The sequence below is a fragment of the Phalacrocorax carbo genome, chromosome 8, assembly GCF_963921805.1.
Source record: "Phalacrocorax carbo chromosome 8, bPhaCar2.1, whole genome shotgun sequence".
NCBI classification, from domain to species: Eukaryota; Metazoa; Chordata; class Aves; order Suliformes; family Phalacrocoracidae; genus Phalacrocorax; species Phalacrocorax carbo.
Genome location: NC_087520.1, coordinates 9188780 through 9207067, shown reverse-complemented (window position 1 = coordinate 9207067; position 18288 = coordinate 9188780). Strand labels below are relative to the sequence as shown.

Here is an 18288-nt window from a genome sequence, read left to right as displayed (position 1 = left end):
ATCCAAGAGGTGAAAAACTGAAATCTGCATTTTTTTCCCCTCAACTCCTCCCAGAACAAAACTGAAAGAAAACCCATGGAGCCCAACTGCTTCACTCTTCGCTTACTCGGGGTTAGCGTAGTCGGCTGAGGGAGGGGATTCAACCGCTTTCCATGGCAACGCTTTCACTTCATGAGCGGGGCAGTGCCCGCGTTCCTGAGGCGTGCAGCACTACACTCCACGCGATCGCGCACTACGTGATCACCGCGTACTTCAGTACTTAACGTGGGACAATCATGTTGGCGGATCCCGATCGGAATACGTTCTTTTAAAGCAGCCCTTGTTTCCCAGCTGCTGGGAGCCGGACGCCCGCCCCCAAACGCCACTTCGGGGCGGCGGGGAAGCCTCGGGGGGGGGGGCCAGGCCTGCAAACGCCAGGCCGGCTGCTCCCACTCCCACAAGCCTCTGGCTTGGCCGCCTCAGAAGCGGCTTCTGGTGAGGGAGGCCCACACCCCTGGGAGACCCCAAGACCCCCGGGCGGGGCAGCCCCGGCAGAGCCCAGCTACCATGACGCGCACCCTACCCCTCCACACACCGCCATGACACGCACTCCACGCCCCGCCCGCCGCACTTGACACCGCCTCCCGAGCCAGCCCCTGCTGTGAGTGGAGCAAGCTTCTGACCGGTGTTCACGAGAACCAATCAGAGCGTGCGGCCCCGAGGCCGGCGAGCCAATGGGGGGCAGGGAAGCGGCATGCTGGCCGGAAGCGGGGCGCTGGCGGTTGCGCTTAGGGAGGCCTCGCTGGGCTCGGTTTTGCTGGGCTCGGCTTGGCGGGCAGGTGAGGGCCGGTGGTTTCCTGCGGCCGTGGGCTCTGAGCGGGGCTGTCTTTTCTGGGTACGCCGTCAGTCGCCGTTGGGGCATTGCCGTAGCGCCCCCTCAGCTCTTCTCTCTTCAGCAGTGGCCTGGCGAGCCCCGCGGCGTGGCTTGGGCCTGCCCGGAGCCCGGCCTGGCCCGGCCCGACCTGGCGCAGAGCATGGGCGGCGGCGGTCCCGTGCCGCGGGGCCGCATCCTTCCCTCAGGGAGGTGCTTGCCCGCCGCCGGGCTGCGCGGTTTCCGCACTCGCGGAGCGTGGTGTTGCGGGGCCAGACCTCAGCTAGGGAAGGGCTCTCCCCGCTCTTGCTGTGCCTGCTCTGGGTACAGGCTTCGTGGTTCGAGACATGAATGCTTAATGTGCTTCAGATGAGGCGAATCCTGCTAAAAGTATGCCTCAGTGAAAAGCTAATGGATTTATTCGGGGCTTTCTTGCATTCTATATATCGAGATTACTTTCTTCTGGTTCATATTTTCATGGCGAGCTCTCTTACTTTGTCTTTGTTTCTATTTATATGGTAAGGTTGTCACACATATTGTTTAACATATGTTTCTTGGGACATTCCCTAGGTACTTTTGTCTGGCAAAAATGGGTGAACCTCAGCAAGTGAGTGCCCTTCCTCCGCCTCCAATGCAATATATAAAAGAATATACCGATGAAAACATCCGTAAAGGCCTGGCTCCAAAGCCACCTCCACCTGTGAAAGACAGTTATATGATGTTTGGTAATCAGTTTCAATGTGATGATCTGATTATTCGACCCTTGGAGAGCCAGGGTATTGAACGGTTGCATCCTATGCAGTTTGATCACAAGAAAGAATTAAGAAAACTTAATATGTCTATCCTAGTCAACTTTTTGGACCTCTTGGATATCTTGATAAGGAGTCCAGGGAGTATAAAGCGAGAGGAGAAACTGGAAGACTTGAAACTGCTTTTTGTTCATGTCCATCATCTTATAAATGAGTACCGCCCTCACCAAGCTAGGGAGACGCTGAGAGTGATGATGGAGGTGCAGAAACGTCAGCGTTTGGAAACAGCAGAGCGATTTCAGAAGCACTTAGAGCGAGTTGTAGAGATGATTCAGAACTGCCTGGCTTCCTTGCCCGATGATCTGCCTCATTCAGAGGGAGGACTGCGAGTGAAAGCAGAACCGATGGATACCGATGATGGCAGTAACTGTATTGGACAGAGCGAAAAACAGAGAGAGTGTTCCGGTGGCAAGAGAGATCAGGTTTTAGACAAAGATGCGGCTATGTGTAGCATTATTGATGAAATGACATGAAGAAAACACTTTTGTTGGCTCACCATAGTTAGAGGCAGAATGCGTCCTGAGGGTATACGTTGTATTTTGTTTTGCTGTTGTATAAGCAGACAAAGCATTTATTGTACGCCTGTTGGAGGTTGTGAGTGACTAGGCAGATGAAAATGTTTAATATTTTGCGAGCTGTGTGTTTATCGGTAGAAACAAAAACCCCTTTTTATTAAATGTAATCTGTGGCTTCCACGTCATGTGATAAAGTTACCTTTTTCTGTAGTACTTTTATTTGTCACTTTCTGCTTTTTTGGATGTGCCTTATTTTTTTTCTTTTTTTAATGGCTTTGTAGTGTGGAAGCAAGTAAGGGATCTGACTAAAAGGAATTGCAGTTGACAGTTCCTCCACTTCAAATAAGTGCTAGTTTTTTACAATGTCAGTGGGTCTGTTCAGGTATGCGTAATTCAATACTAAAAATAAAATTAGTGTCAAGTCTGCAAAATCTGTTTCTTTATCTTTGTAATGATGTAACTGTACTAAAGAGAACTTAAGCATTCCTTTATTACAGATGTAATGTGGTCTGATTTGCTTTATAGATACACACTGTCAGGAATCTCAACAACTAAATAAATCAAAATTTATTGAATTTTAATTTTCTTAGATGTACATCATAACCAGTCTTGAGCTTACAAAAATGACTACCTTTTTCTTATTACACATAAATGCTTAGACTAACTTATATTTCCTGCATAGTTAGTATACATGCATGAAGTGAGTCATTTTGCGGTGCAGATGCTTTTTATTGGCCTTTTAGGTGGGCTCTGTGCGCAGCTGAGTGTTTTTCTCCAGGAGAGTCTGATTGGTTAGTTAGCCTTTATGGTAATTGAGAGCTTTTAAGTTTGAAAGAACCTGCAAGTATTCCATCAAGTGGAAGCCATATCAGCCATGTTTAAAGCACATTTGAGTTGGATCAGTCCCCCATAGCAAGATGAATAGAACGACTTGATTGTGAAGAAGTGGCTTCTTTACCCCATGCCTCATGTCAGGGAATCCTTCTTCTGACTTTTTGTCATGTAGCACCGTACTGTGTGTGCTTTCTGAAGTATGTACAGCAGCTAAAGACCAGGTAACCTGTATGGATCAGGGAGCCCCTGTTTTTAACCTTGGTTTCTGTTTCACTTGATAATTCTGTTTGTTTTCAGAAATTTTATTTAAATGGGCAGGCAGAAGTACTTAGCTGTTGGGTGGTGGGGGTTGAGCTCAGTGCGGATAAAGATAAACTCGCTTCAGTTCATTTCATGACTCATTGGAGGACATTATGTGCTATTTTAAGTGCATATAACACAGTAAGTAACAAAGAAGTAGAAACATGGGGGGTGTTTAGAAATGTATAAATAATTTTACAAAGGTAACACTTTTGTCCTTTATTCAACCACTGTTTTCCTCTTTCTGCCCAGAGTAGATCTATATTATGTTGCTTGTGGGTAACTAAAACAGTTGCAAGTGAGCAGAATTAATTTGGTATCTGCTTTGCAAATGTTTCATGTGGAAGATATGAAGAAATACTTAGTGCCTCCTGGACAAGAGCAGTCGTGCACTGTGGAACTACAGATTGTCACGGATGTTTTAACTTTGCCATTCAAAAAGAACTGTCGTAGATGCTCAATGGTTCTCTGTTGTTTTTTGTCTGATTTTTATGCTTTTAATAAAGTCGTAGACCAGGGTACCATAGCTTCAAAATACTGCACAAGCTGGATCCTAGCAGCAACTAACAATTGCAATGAACTTTTTTTGTGAAACCAGTGAGGTAAACGGGGATCATGTAATTTAAAAAATACTTAAGGCTGCTTTCACTTTCCAAAAAGTTTCATGAATAATTTCTTTAGTCTAGATTTTTTTTTCCTATGTTAAAGCCAAACCCTTAGAAAGCTGTGTGGGGCTTCCTGGTCTTTTTTCAGCCGAGACATTGACTTTTTCCTCTGTTGTCAGATCACAGCAGTGATAGTTTTCCCTTTTTCTGTTACAAGTTTGGTTTTTGGGAAAGCAACAGACTGTTGCTGTAGCGAAGGCAGTGGGTGGCATGTGCTTGTTAGTCTGGGGAAATGGGCATTTTCTATTTCATAGGATGATGTGACTCACTGACTAGCCAGTTGGATTATGTTGTCTTCTCTAATGTGTTAATTAAACCACTGCTGCTGATGAGATCTTTCCTTACCTCAGCAAATCCTGATTTTATTTTTGGATGTGATAACATTTGAAGTATTCTACCCCTGAAATGTTAATGTATACAATATGCCTTAGGAAACTTGCTGAGATAAAGTTAACATCAGGTGTTAAGCAGCATTTTGTCAGACATTTTCTTAATTGAAAAAAAAAAAAAAGGAAGGAAAAGAAAAAAGCCCAGCCCTACTATTACAGTATCTGAACAAGCGCAGGGATAACAGAAGTACAGATACTTAAAAAGTTCCAGAAGTTTCTTGATACAGAGAAGCCAAGTGTGTCACCAGTGGACAAAACGGGAAAGTGTAACTCTGATCATCCTGAGGGAAAAGAAGAAAAGCTATTTAATGATACAGCTTCAAAATAGTGCAATGAAGAGATGTTTCCAAAGGTGCTTTAAACTTATTTCAGTATTTAATGGTTTGGTCTTGTTTCTGCAAAGTATGATCTGACTATATGCTCTAAGCCAAGAAAAAACGTGCAGCTACTTTAAGGGCTGCATGAAAAAGATGACATTGGCATCTTTTCTTGAACAAACATTTCTTAAACAAACAAAAAACAGAAGCTTGGAAAACAGTCATGTAGAAACTCAGAGATTATATCAAAGAATTTCACATGGTCTGTATTTGAGATGAAATCCAAAGCAAGTGGGTTAACTATTGCCCTGTAGCTCTCACACTCTCTTACTGTTTGATCAGAACAGCTTTCCTGGGGATACAGCCAGCACCGGAACTACTGTGGACTATCGTGTGAATGGGACAACCTGGCTGAAGTGAGTAGAATGGGCTCAGGCAGAGCTCCAGGATAACAGTTTCCTTATTTTCTTATCCTATGTATTTATTTCAGAGCTCAGACATGGCCCGTGCAGAGGAGGAATCCACGTGGAGCCATACACGCTGCAAGTTATTGCAGGTAACTGGCAGAAGGGACGTGTCCTAGTCTACAGGTGGATGTTTGTCACACGGTGAACTACCAAGAGGAGCTCATTGGCAGATGCCATGCACGATTGTGGCACGGCTGTGGTGAATGTGGTCACCCACCTTCTGCCAGAGCCACGCTGCCCTGCCTTTTTCATCTGTGAGGAGCAGTTTCAAGATCCTGCCAGTAAGGATCAGAATTGTTCCTGTAGCGGCTATCTGCAGTTTCCTGCTTCCCTAAAAACAAGAGGAGCAAAGAGGAAGCATTTTCTTAAAAGAGTTCTGCTTCCAGCCACCGCATACAAAAATCCCCTTTCTCCCTCCATCTCTCAGCTCTTTCCTACAGGTATGTTGCTAGTGTTTGTCTCTCAGCTTCTTTAATCCCTTAGTTTTCCTCCTTTTCACTTAAAGAAGCTGCCACTTTGGTGACTCTGCTCTCATGTAAGGTAGTCAGTGCCAGACAGCTCTGTTGGTTCTGATTCTAGCCTAGTGTATGTTTTTGGGTGTGTTTTTAGAAGCATTTCTGCTGTTTCTGTTATTGATAAAAAGTAACTCCTTATAGCTTAATTTTGTCTGCATAAAACAGTGTTAAGTAGATTAGTTACTTTAGCAAAGAACAGTTGTTGATCCTAGATCAAATACACTTGATCACAGCTGCTGGACAGGGAGAGTGACCAGGGAACATCGTTTCTCAAAAGCTGTATTTCAGCAACATTTTTGTCAAAGTGAGCCTTGAGCTCGGGACGACACGATTTCCACGCTGCTTTTAAACTGACCTCTGTATTCTGTATGTGTTACATGTTATTGCAAAAGCCCAGATGCGTACAGAATTTTTAAGTCAGATGATGAAAGACTGCAACTTTATTAGGCTACAACTGTGTAACAGTAGGAGAGCTTTCCAATACTACCATTATAGGCTACAAAGAAAATAGTGTTTGCCTAAAGGTGCTCTGAGCTGCTTCTAAGTATTAGAATCAGAAACTTATGATTAAATGCTTGAGTAATTCTTCATAGGAATCTGTTATTTTGGAGAGTCCTTTCTGTTTATCACCGTCTGTTCCATGTGTTCCCTATGTAATCCGTTACCCAAATTCTATCTACTACGGCAAAAAAAGGTGGGGGAAGCAATATGGGGCAATGGTTTACTAATAGTTGTGTCAGCTTGGTGGTGCTGACAAGTTATATCTACCATAATCAAGCAGATCTGGAAAAAATGAGAAGTAGATTTCTAAAGAGAAGTAGACTGATGAAGTGCTGCAAAGTACTTTAGCCTTTTAGTCAAACCACAGTCAGCAAGAGTTGAGCTGCGAACACTGTCGGCAGCAGCACTTGGCTGTACTGCTAGAGACAGACTAACCACAGGAAAGGCAGACTGGATTAGACTAAAGGGCATTCTTAGCTGTGCCTGAAGATGATGTACTAAGAAGTGAAACAAGACGTTTACAAAGAAGATAACTTTTCTTGAACGTAGGTACCTGAAGGAAGAACAGGAGTGTTGTTCCTCACCTTCAGCCACAATGTCATCTTATTTCTGCATGAACTGGATTCTTCTGATGCTTTTTACAGGTAACTAAGTGGGCCTAAGCGAATAGGTGGACGTGGATGGAGGTAACACGCATCAATGTTTCTGAGGGTTGCAAAGCAAGATATTTTATGTTACAACAGGAAGAGTGGCCACATGGCACAGACACTTCAGTTTTGTGTTAGGAGTAGAACTTCATCACAGTGGCAATAGCCTCCTGACGGCCTTATCTCTTTTTTAAAACAAAATAATGTTGAGGATATGATGGTTTTAAAGATGCTGCTTCTTGGGCTGTCTGCTAGTCTTATTAGCAAATGATCTTTTGGGTTTTTTAGATAATGATGATCTGAGATGAGCAGAGAACTTTAAATCATTTTAGAAAAGATATAAAACAAGAATATTTCACTTGAACAGGCTTTGTGAAGTTGAATGCTTAGGAAGACAGGGAAAAGATCTGCTGTGGCTTCTGGTGTTTTTTAGCCAACATGAATTTTATTGGGACAAATTGATAATTTCTCCTTTTTTATTCTGAGAAAGCAGTCCAAGGAAAATATCATTAAAGGCGACAACACTGAAAACAAGTTGCAGAGTAGTACTAATATAGGCAGATGGACATTAAAAGTTTGGTGGTAGACTATGTTCAGTAGAAAGAAAAGGAATATTACAGATATTATTGCCTCTAGTTCTTTATATAGTCTTTTATGATAAGATTTATTTAGAGCTTGCTTTTTTATATTAAATATATTCTTTTCAGAGATTACTTAGATTACTTTCTAGTATGCCCTTGTGGCAAAGTCTCTGAATGCAGATTTTTTTTTTAACTATAATAGCTTAGGTTTCTGAGCTGAGCTGGGAAAAACGGCTTTTCCACAAGGTACAGTTGCAGTCAAGCCATACAGTGCTTGGGATCCACTGGCATGTGTTGGCGGACCTGCCTTGGGGAGCTCCCTTCCTAATTATAGACTGGGCTAGTCTTTTAATAGAGATAATTTGTTGCCTGTACTTGCTGCAGATAATTCTATCCCTGAAATGCTAGTATGGGAAGATCGAAATAGTTACCCATGTGATCCCATGTTACTGACCTTGATAAGAAATATGTAGTAGTAAGTATGTGGCAAACAGTTTTCTCTGAGGTACAAGCAGACAGAATGTGCACCGCAGGAGCCCCACTGCGTCACCTGTTAGAAGACAGTGGTTACAGGATGTCTATGACTGGATCACCAGAGCACAAACGATTTTGGCTGGCACTTAATACAGCTTTTATTAAAACCCTCCTAAAGGGAATATTGACTGGAGTTGTGTGGATACAGCAAAAGAAACTATCACTGTGATGGAGGGGCTACTGGCTGCTGGGTCTCACTGTTTTGGCTTGAATAGCATGACACAGCCTTCTGGAAACACGAAAAATGACTTTTAATGGGAACCAAACAAGTTAGAAACTGCATAAGAATGAGGGAAGAAAATAAGGTAGTGAAAAAAGAGGGTATAAAATTTCTCAGAAAATCTCTGAAAAATTGTTTCTGATAGGAATAGGCAAAATCTGTCAGTAGCCAAGAAAAAAGGAAACGCATTCAGCAGTGATTATTCTGGTGAAACCTGCTGTGTAGTGGCTTTACATTGAAAAGGAGGAAGAGTTTCCCCACAATGATTTTAATGAAAGTCAATGTCTTACTGTTCCCCCATGTGTAGCTTGGATTGAATCTGAACTAAGGAAAAAAACAAAGAGCTAACAGACCGGACTTGGCTAAAGAGAAGCCAACAAGTTGTGCAGATCCAAGTTTTGTTCTCTCTTCACCTCTCTGCCTACCTGCAGAGGCTGCACAAAGTGTGTTTCTTCTTCCTCTGGCTAGAGACACTTTCTGAGCAAATCGCTGGCCCGATCATTATCCCTCACTGCATCAGTCCTTCTGCGGTTCACATCTATTTGTGGAAAACCCAATCCAGCAGTGCCTGGTAGTGTTTGTGAGATGGGAGGTACTGGGTCACACAAGATGCGTGAGAAGCTTCCACTTGCATGCGCGGTGCTCAACAACTACGTTTGTCTTTTTGTCCACAGGCCCCACAGTATTGGGTTCACTTGTGAAAGGAAAGGTTGGTCAGAGTGTCACTGTGCCCTGCTTTTACACTGTGGAGAGGTCACAAGACATCACATCAATGTGCTGGGGTCGTGACAGGTGTCCTCCTTCAAAATGTTATCGGCCCATTATCTGGACAGATGGACAGAGGGTGACAGAGCGGTACAACAGCAGGTATAAGTTGAAAGGGAACCTGTCAAAGGGCGATGTGTCCCTCACGATCTTGAATGCTGAGGAAGCAGACAGTGGGATATACTGCTGCCGCGTGGAGATCTCAGGGTGGTTCAATGATCAGAGAACTAATCTCGAGGTTGTGATAGAAAAAGGTGAGTGCAGAGGTGCTCTCTTGTGTCAGTACGATTGTGGTAAATCTGCTGTTGAGTCTGGATTTCAAAGCTTGTGGTGGAAATGATTTCTACAATCATCCATAGGACTGATCTTTAGGACTTTGCAGATCTGCTGTTAATGCTGTTTAAATTAGCTGTCTTTGGCATTGTTGTAATCACAGCGCAGTCACTGCGATTAAAAAAAGGATATGGTTCGTTCTTTCATGGTGCACAGCACTACTGAGCTTTCTTAGATGCACTGTTTGAAGAATTTAAGCAAAAGGGCAGCATAGGGTACTTAATTCATTTGAAGTGGTATACTTGCACCCTTTTAATAGAAAACAGTGCTTCATTTTCCCTGCTTGATTCCAGAGTAAAGCCCAGGGATGCAAAATTAGTATAGAGAATTCTTTTATCAACTCCTCCTTTGATTTTTAGTTTTTCCCATGTTTGTAAAAAGCATAATAATAGATGGAACAAGTGGCTGACAGATGTACTTGTGTAGCTGGTGCTAGCAAATTTTCATTATGGGAACACTTTCTCTTTTTCACTACATAGATGCACACTAAGGTTAATTGTAATGTCTGTTGGTTTTGTTTTATTTTTTAACATCAGAAAGGACCTCTACTGCAAGTCCTCACACTTACACCTCTGAACAGACCTCAGGTAACTTTTATCCAAGTATTAATCTCAATAGCATATATAAGCTATATTGCAAATTGCGATCTTAGGAAGGAAACAAAATGATAGATGATAGAAATCTCTTGGTTAAAGTTTACTAAACATTACCGTAGAACCTGAGATCAGAACTTGGATTTAAATTCTGCCTGACATTATATAGAGAGTCCAGCAGAAGAAACCTGTGCACATGGGAGGAAGTTTGCTTCCAGGTGCTTAAGTAGATTTTTTTTTTTTTAAATTGATGCTGCAAGCATTGTTTTTCTTGTGGCTGTTGTTTTGGTATATTGTTTTCTTCACAGTAAAAAATCTGACCTTGTCTCTGGAAATGCATCCTGTGAACAGTAAAACACAAATTTTTAGGAGTTGGGGGTGTCCACTCTTTAATCAATTTGTTTGTTCCTCTATAATATAGAACTGTTTTACTGGTCTAGCTCAAAAGTGCATCTAATTCAGGATCCTATCTCAGTAGCAGTCAACAGCAGATGATTAAGGAGGATCATAGAAACAGGGCAGTAATTTTGTGATACAGCGCCAAAGCGTTCTTCTAGCCGGTATAATGTGTATCTCAGAGGCTGCCCACGTCCTCTGTAGCCTATGCATATTTAATAATGTGAGGCCCCTCATCGTAGTGGAAGAGACAGTGAACGACTGTTGCTTACTCAGTTTCTTCATTCCACTCACAAGTTTATAGATTTCAATCTTATTCCCACTCAGCTGCATCTTTTTGAGTCTGAAAAACAACTTTAATTTTGAGTACAGAAGAGAGAGCTCATACTGTGACAATAGCTTATTCTGTGGATTTTAAAAGAAAAATCAGGGATGCCATTTGTATTTCTGCCTCCATTTCAGATGTCTCCAGCTAAGCAACTGTAAAATGTTACAACAGTTGCATTTCCTTTATGGAAGAGGAAGTGAAAACTTTCTCAGACTGTTTCTGTTCTAGTTGCAAGTAACAGGGCTTCCAATAGTAGAACTCAAGGGTTTTCTTAACCCTGTGACACCTTCCTTAGCTGCTTGGTGGAACAATTTTTTATGTTTTCAGAACACAAATTAATATGTGCATGTTCACACAGAGGGAGACTAGAAAAGGCAGGTGGCCATGTGCCTCTGATGTGGGAATACTCCAGCATATCCAATGGAAGAGAACAGTGAAGCAGATGATCCTGTTCCCTTCAAAATAAAGCTTCTGGAATAAGGGTAACAATTTGAAACATCAAAGGAATCAGCTGGCATTGTCATAATGTGAACAGGAGGTTTTGTTTTCAGGATTGTATATCATCTGACAACACATGGAGAAACTGAGACTGGTGATATGGAAGACATAAGTTTGTAGCTCTGAATTTTAAATATTGCAAACAGATTTGCTCTGGGAAATTACTTCAAAATATGCTGCAGGTCCTTATGCAAACGTATCACACTTTGGTCAGTCTGTTTGCTGTATATCTGTCTGGGACTTTAAAAGTATTACTTGCTTTCTCTAACTCTGCACAACATGTTCTTTCAAGGCCCTGAGCTGACCTTAAGCAGTTTTCATCAGATAACCTAAGTTTGCTTTAGGCATCCACTGTCTCTTCTTGGCTTCAAAACCAGATGCCTACCTTGGTAACTCCTTCCTTCTAGTCCCTGTGTTGAGATGACAGCAAGAGCTGAGTGTTTACTGGAAGGAATTCAAAGCTCTGAAAAGGACATCAGAGGCTCCAATATTCGGAGTTTTGTGCTGCCCTCTGAAGGCACCAACCTCTATGATATGCAGAACTGAGACTCCTAAGAGAGAGATACTTAAGTTTGGTGGTCCCAAGTCAGCAGTACAAATTCCTCTCTGTCAAGGCAGAATGGTTCTCTGTGCAAGTGATGTGTTTGTCTTGCCTTTGCTCAGCTCATGGGAGCACCAGCGAATCATCCTTTACCATCGCAAGAACATGGCCATCAGTTTCTGCTTCGGAAGCTCCTCAGACTGTAAGCATCTCTATGCTATAGCATACCTAGACAAAGTGGATAGACATGAGAGGTTATTGGGTCACCCCTACACCTCACTTGTACAGCTTTAGTTTGATTGCAAGAGAGTTTTCTTTTTTTTTGTGGTCTGTACGTTTAGTGTTTATGAAAGAATGTTAGTGTTCATTATTAAAGAGGAAAAAGACCTGCTGTGCATGCATAAAGTCCTACTACTAATGCAAGAAGAGCTTTAGCAACATCTATTTTGCCTTTCAGACCTCTGGTCCCTGCTCAAGCACCTCAGACTGCTCAGATGTAACCTCAAACCTGCAGGTATGGCAGGAAATGGGGAAGACTTGAAATTGAACCTCCTGACAGCATGGGGATGCCCTGCACTCCCTGTGCAATGGGGTTCAAACAGGCAGCTCTGTGTCTGTCCTACAGAGCCCTCCAGCACATATTGCAGGTGACAGGCAGATTTTATCAGCAAGGCTCGACAGCCAAGCTAGCCTTTGGGAACGCCTGCTGTGATGTACTACAAGGCAGTATGTGCTGTGGGCATTCATACTGCTGCAAGTGCAGATGGAAGTCAGGGACCATACTGCGCTTCAGCGTCTTTCCAGACCTGAGTTCCTAATGAGCGGTTAAATATCTAATGGCTGGCTTTGGAAAGAACTTTCACCTAAATAAAGATCGGTGCAAGGAGACGGCATATTTACTTATTGGTGTAAAGCCTTGAATAACTACTGAATAAGCTGACAAAAAGGTGGGAGGGTGTGACACCAGGACATATTTTCATCTGAAAAAATAAAATATTCACCAAATAGTATTAAACCTGAACAAATGGAATTTGTCATAACTTCAGGTGCTTTGACAAACTCAAAAAACAATGTTTTAACAGCATGGTTCAAACAACTGTTGCAGTGATTCTGCTTGAAACTAGTCTTGTATCTCAAATTTGGCTTTTGCTCTTAAGTGTACTTCTACTGCAGGGTTGCAAAACACACAAATGACCTTTGGGTACTGTGTGGGCTTCTTGCCCTCAGTGCCACTAATGCTTATGTGTTTTATGTGTTGACAGAACATGTCTGTATCACGGCCTAGTCAGCAGTATTCAGAAAATGGGCTATACATTGGGATTGGTTTATGTGTGGTACTTCTAGCCATCCTCACTTTGGCTCTGCTCCTCACTAGACGTAAGTACTTTTCACAGGTGGTTATGCAAGTTTTGGTCAGGTATGTCTAATCAGAGCTGTGGCAGATGCCACATATCTTCTGCTTCAGGGGAGCGAGCTAAGGTCTCTGGGTGGACTTGTTCTGTGCCCTGCGCCATGGTTGCTGCTCAGCTCTCCCTCTTAGCCTCTGGGGCACAGAACAGCAAGGCGCCAGTGTGGTCTCATCATTTTATGTCTCAGACTCCTTAGCAACCTGTCGACCCACAGTCTGGTGAGCAGATGTGTGAAACAAGTCCACCTCCCCTGCCCCCACTCATTTCTTCCTACCCCATTCCTCAGTCGCCACGTAGTCCCAGTCTTTCCCAAGGTAAGGGCCTAGTTTCATATAACTATAGGCAATATTCTTCTATGTGCCAGACTTTCTCCATAGAGACTCTTGGACAGACCAAGCCATATGAATTAGATCTCATGGAAATAATGGGGATTTCCTATATTGAAAATGTCTGCTTAAAGTTCCCTTATTTAGTTTCTTACACTTGATTTTTTTTAACTTAATTTTTTTTCACTACTTTACTTGTTTCTGATGGTTTAAAGAAATTATTTGTTTTCTTACTTTTCTCTTTATTTTCATTCTGGATGGTCCTTAGAATACTTCTACAATACAAAGAAGACGGGTGACTTTGCAAAGTAAGTATTCTGTTTCTGCTTTAGTTGATAGGACGAACTAGGTTGCGGAAAGAAAATGTCAGAATGTTGACTGCTCCACCACATACTTTGACTTTCTTTTTAAATCTCAAGTTAATAGGAAACATTGCAAAAAGAAATGAATAAATCATGCTACTTATCAGTAGTTAGTAAGCAAAAATGAGTATAACTTTCAGTTCATTGCATTAGGGAGCATGCAAACTTCAAGTGTGGGTTGTGTCATAAGTGGAAAAATGATTCATTATCAGGCATGTTTAAATAAGTGGTTTTGCATATTTTACGTTTTTCCAGCAAGCTGGTTGATTTAGTTTCTCTTCTTCTGTGTTTCTATTGTCTGTTTTTTGTTTAACAGCATGGTTTTTACTCTTTTGTGCAGCTTCATTGCGTATTGGAGACCAAAACATGCAGGGAACCATAGCGCCCTGGAAGAAGAGGTCCATGCAGAGGAAAACATTTATATAATACACTAAGGACTCTATGCATGTTTGCCTTTGTCATCGCTGGGACATTAAATAGTTTGCAAAATGTTAGCTGCTCCCTCTGCTCAGCAGCGAAACGTGACTGGACTACTAAAGCATTCACATCATTCTCATAAAACAAATAAAAGCTATACTTGTAATTAAAAACTTTTATCAGTCTGTTCCAGAAACAGAAACCCTACTGGCTTGAATGGAAATTTCCAGAATCCACTTATCAAACCCTAAAGAAAGTTAACCATTATATTTATTATCTGCTTCAAATTCTGTCTTCCTGTTTGGAAAAAAAGGCAAAGTGCCAGAATGGCTACTCCATCACGAAAGGAAAACCACATATGTATTTTTAAAAATTTGTCTTCACTGTGTATTGTATTTGCAGCTACAAAAGAGTCCATGCCATCAGAGGGCAGAAGCAATCTCATAGCTGCTATGACAAAGTTGGCATATGGAAAAACTTGGCAGTATTACTATTTCAATATACATTTAGTTGCATTTTCATTAAAGTCAGGTGTACCGAGTCCTGGTAACAGCTTAGTAATGCAATGTACTAATTCCTGTCCACCCACAGTTAAATCTGGAGGAGCTAATAATGCTCACTCTCTTATGGGATGTCCTCAGAGCCTGCAGGATCAGTACGTCTACGTGCAGACTATTCACAGCTTGTTTGCAGAGGACTATGACTAAGTGTGTTTTCTTCTGCAAAATCGTCACTTTTTCCTGTGGCTTTCCCCTCAGGCCTGCCTATGCCCTGAGAAGTCCTCGGGGTGGAAAGTCTCACTTCCAGGCCTCCAAAAAGACCAGAACAAAAAATAGCTACTTTGTAAAGTTAATGAAATTCTTACTTTACTTAGCTTGTGGAGAAGTCATCGATGTTGCACAAAATACTGGCTGAAAGTTTGCCCTGCCTTTATACCCCTTTAGATACCAAACAGCTCTAATGTCTTATGCTGGATTTGTTTGATGGCTTTTAGCTCATAAAGCAGTGGCCTAGTGCCTTTCCTCCACTGCTCCTCAGTTAGACGTGACTCAGCTTTTATTCTCTGCAACACTAAGCTTTGGTTTACTTAAATAAATAGAGGCAGCCCCATAGCATGAATCAACAGTTTATGCATTGTTGAGCAATAGACACAACACCCCAAATCACCTTTAATAAGAAGAATAATTTTCCCTAATTGTTTTTAAGAACACATTTTTAAACACAGGCTGAGGAGTTCCTGAAAGAGCAGAAAAGTAGTACAGGCTGGAGAGAGACCAACTCTTACCAAATATTGGTCAGCACAGATTTTGTCCTGAACTTCATCCCAAACAGCAATGTGGAATACCTAAAGCAGATGTTGCTGCCATGGGGAAGACTCACAGACTTACTGCAAACTTCCTATCATTGAGTTCATCCTTTTCCAGGGAGTCATGCAAGCAAAAAAGCTGTATTATAAAATGAGGCATAAAGGAGCAATAATAAAATCAGTAGGTATTTATAGTAACAGCTGAGACACTTAAAGTCGGGTTGTGCTTTAAGGGAAGCTGGGGTCAGTAGAGCAACTACCCCCTGTTCCCCCAGCTGGTAGAGATAGGAGGGCTTGGGCTGGCTGGGGAGGAGAGCGGTTTTCTCCAGGAGTCCTGGAGAGCCTGGCTAAGGTGGGATATTGCAGATGAGTGTGTTTGCAAAGACTTGCAGAGGAGGGAAAGTCTCATCCTGTTGAGGAAAGAAGAAATAGAAAGCAAGTTGGGATAGCTGACTGTGGTGTGCTTTGTGTTTTCTCCTGTGCTGTGCATTGTCTTGGGGCTGTCTGTTGGAGCAGGCCTAAATGGTTGAAAATGCGGGAGTGAATTCATGGTTGACTGAAGAGCTCAGTGTGTGAGCACAGGTCTTAGGTGATTACTGATCCCTGGGTCAGGAAAAGTGATGGAGGAAACCAGCCTTGCTATTTTCTGCCTTCAAGTCACATGTTGCTTTGTGTAAGAAGGTACCGAAACTACTGGCATTAGACTGTGGTTTTGTATTTGACTATTAGTAAAAATTACTAAACTAAAATTACTGACCATACTGCAGATGTTGCTTTCCTTCTGCCTGGCTGAACAGGTTACTGCTGTGGGCTCTAGTCCATGACAGGAGTTGGAGGAAGTCTGATCTGGTCTTTGAACTAGATCTCAGAAAAGATCATAGAATCATAGAATGTCCCGAGTTGGAAGGGACCCACAGGGATCATCAAGTCCAACTCCTGTCCCTGCACAGGACAACACCAAATTCAAACCATGACTCTGAGGGCGTTGTCCAAGTGCTTCTAGAATATCACCAGCCTTGGTGCCGTGATGCCTCCCTGGGGAGCCTGTTCCAGTGCTCCACCACCCTCTGGGTGAAGAACCTTTTCCTAATATGCAACCTATGCCAGGGGAGGCCCTGGCACATCTTCCTGCCATTCCCTTGGGTCCTGTCGTTGGTCACCAGAGAGAAGAGATCAGCACCTGCCCCTCCTCCTCCCCTTGTGAGGAAGCTGCAGACCGCGATGAGGTTTGCCCTCAGTCTCCTCTTCTCCAGGCTGAGCAAACCAAGGGACTTGAGCCGCTTCTTGTACAGTTTCTCCTCTAAACCCTTCACCAACTCTGTGGCCCTTCTCTAGACACTCTCTAGTAGCTTTATATCCTTAACATACTGTAGCACCCAAAACTGCACACAGCACTCAAGGTAAGGTCGCATCAGCACAGAGTGGGATCTTCAGCAATTTCTGCTTTCCGCAATTTTACCAAATCAGTCTCTACTGGGATCAGAGTTAGACAGTGTGGAGCTTCCAAAATTATCTGATTGCAACCACTCATGCTTTTAAGGAATTTGAGGTCCATCCTTAAGACTGCTAATCACAAAAACAGCTTGCCCATAAGAATGTTTTTTAACATTACAGACTAATTCAGACTAATTCTTATATTAGCAAGTTTTCCATGTAAAATAAAATTCTAGAATATCTGATAACCAAAATCTTGATTAAAAGTTCCTTTCTGCTGTGCAGTTACTTGGTAAACAGACCGTGTAGAGGTTGTGTGGAGAAAGAACTTTGCCTTGGATATGCAGAATAGTGGATGCAAATACATGCAGGCAGAAGCTCCCTGTGCTTTTTCATTACTACCACTTGTGTCAGTGAACCTTGGAACAGGCATTTCAAAATGAGCCCCAGAGATGAGCAGGTGGCACTTGGAGCCCATTCACCCATTAAGAGATTATCCAGCTGCACACAAATGCAGCACATTAAGCATGGTAAGACTAACAAGCTGCAAACTGATTTTTTAGAGACAGCTCTCTGCCTTTCCTTTTCTGCCTGCAAGAAGCCACTGGGTAGCAGTACAGAAGCAGAAAGCAAGGCACATTTTTCTGGTTCTTTTCAGCACACTTTGATTTTGGGTGGCCTTTTTCAATTCACTCTGCTATATTTAGCCCAGTCTTGCTAAAGAAACGAAGCTGACATGATGCTGCGCTCATTCTCTTCCTTCCCTAGTCACCTGCAACATACTGACCAGTTTGGTTTTGACAAGCTTCATGGAAAATGGTAGCTGGATAAAGCTCCAAATTTGTGGCCCAGGTGGGATTCAGCTGCTCCCTGCACTGGCATCAGCTGGGTATGGGCTTGCAGCCACTGCTTAATGGTGAGTGATGGGAGACAAAGGAGAAACTGGGATCACTGCGGGAGAAAAAGTCTCCAGGATATCGGACACATCAGGTTTCATTAGTTCTGTTCACAGAACAGCCGGGGCTGTGTGTACTTGGCATTGTATGAAATGTACCTAGTAGAATATAGCAAATTACATATTTTGCCGATTGTTAGTTAACCTGCCTCATAATGTTGACAATAAGGCACTGCTGTCTTGTGTCTATTTCTGCTGGTCGCTGTTTATGCTGCGCTGAAGCATGTGAAGGTACAGAGCAGCATTCCAGCATCACTTTGATTCAGAATAAGCTCAGAATAGTTCTCTGAGCTTCACACTGCTTGAATCTGCCACTAAGCTGGCTACAGCAGCATCAGTTGGGTACATGCTGGTGAAAGAAATCAGGCATCCTGGCTTTGCTGGAGCCTAGTCTATTGGGGATCTCTTTCCTACCACTGTAACGTAGTGGAGGTGTGATGGATGAGGATGCTAATGAGAGGTAGCCTCCTACTCCAATGTA

General features: G+C 42.7%; 2 protein-coding genes across 4 annotated transcripts; both read left to right on the top strand.

Annotated features, from left to right (window-relative positions):
- Positions 1–721: 721 nt before the first annotated feature.
- MED7 (mediator complex subunit 7) lies at positions 722–2755 on the top strand. 2 transcript variants are annotated; one of them, XM_064458546.1, is made up of 2 exons: positions 722–818; positions 1421–2755. In XM_064458546.1, exon 2 carries the CDS (start codon positions 1440–1442, stop codon positions 2130–2132), a length of 693 nt encoding a protein of 230 aa, XP_064314616.1. In that variant the 5' UTR covers positions 722–818; positions 1421–1439; the 3' UTR covers positions 2133–2755. The 2 variants fall into 2 exon arrangements, with proteins under 2 accessions (XP_064314616.1, XP_064314615.1); XM_064458545.1 differs by having other exon boundaries at positions 760–874.
- Positions 2756–5457: 2702 nt separating this feature from the next.
- On the top strand, positions 5458–14285 carry LOC104045992 (hepatitis A virus cellular receptor 1 homolog). 2 transcript variants are annotated; one of them, XM_009506060.2, is made up of 9 exons: positions 5458–5586; positions 6712–6806; positions 8819–9163; positions 9779–9829; positions 11721–11800; positions 12056–12112; positions 12861–12975; positions 13602–13641; positions 14036–14285. In XM_009506060.2, the coding sequence occupies exons 2-9, from the start codon at positions 6758–6760 to the stop codon at positions 14127–14129; spliced, it is 831 nt and encodes a 276-aa protein (XP_009504355.1). In that variant the 5' UTR covers positions 5458–5586; positions 6712–6757; the 3' UTR covers positions 14130–14285. The 2 variants fall into 2 exon arrangements, with proteins under 2 accessions (XP_009504355.1, XP_064314614.1); XM_064458544.1 differs by lacking the exons at positions 5458–5586; positions 9779–9829 and having other exon boundaries at positions 6497–6806.
- The last annotated feature ends 4003 nt before the right edge of the window (positions 14286–18288 follow it).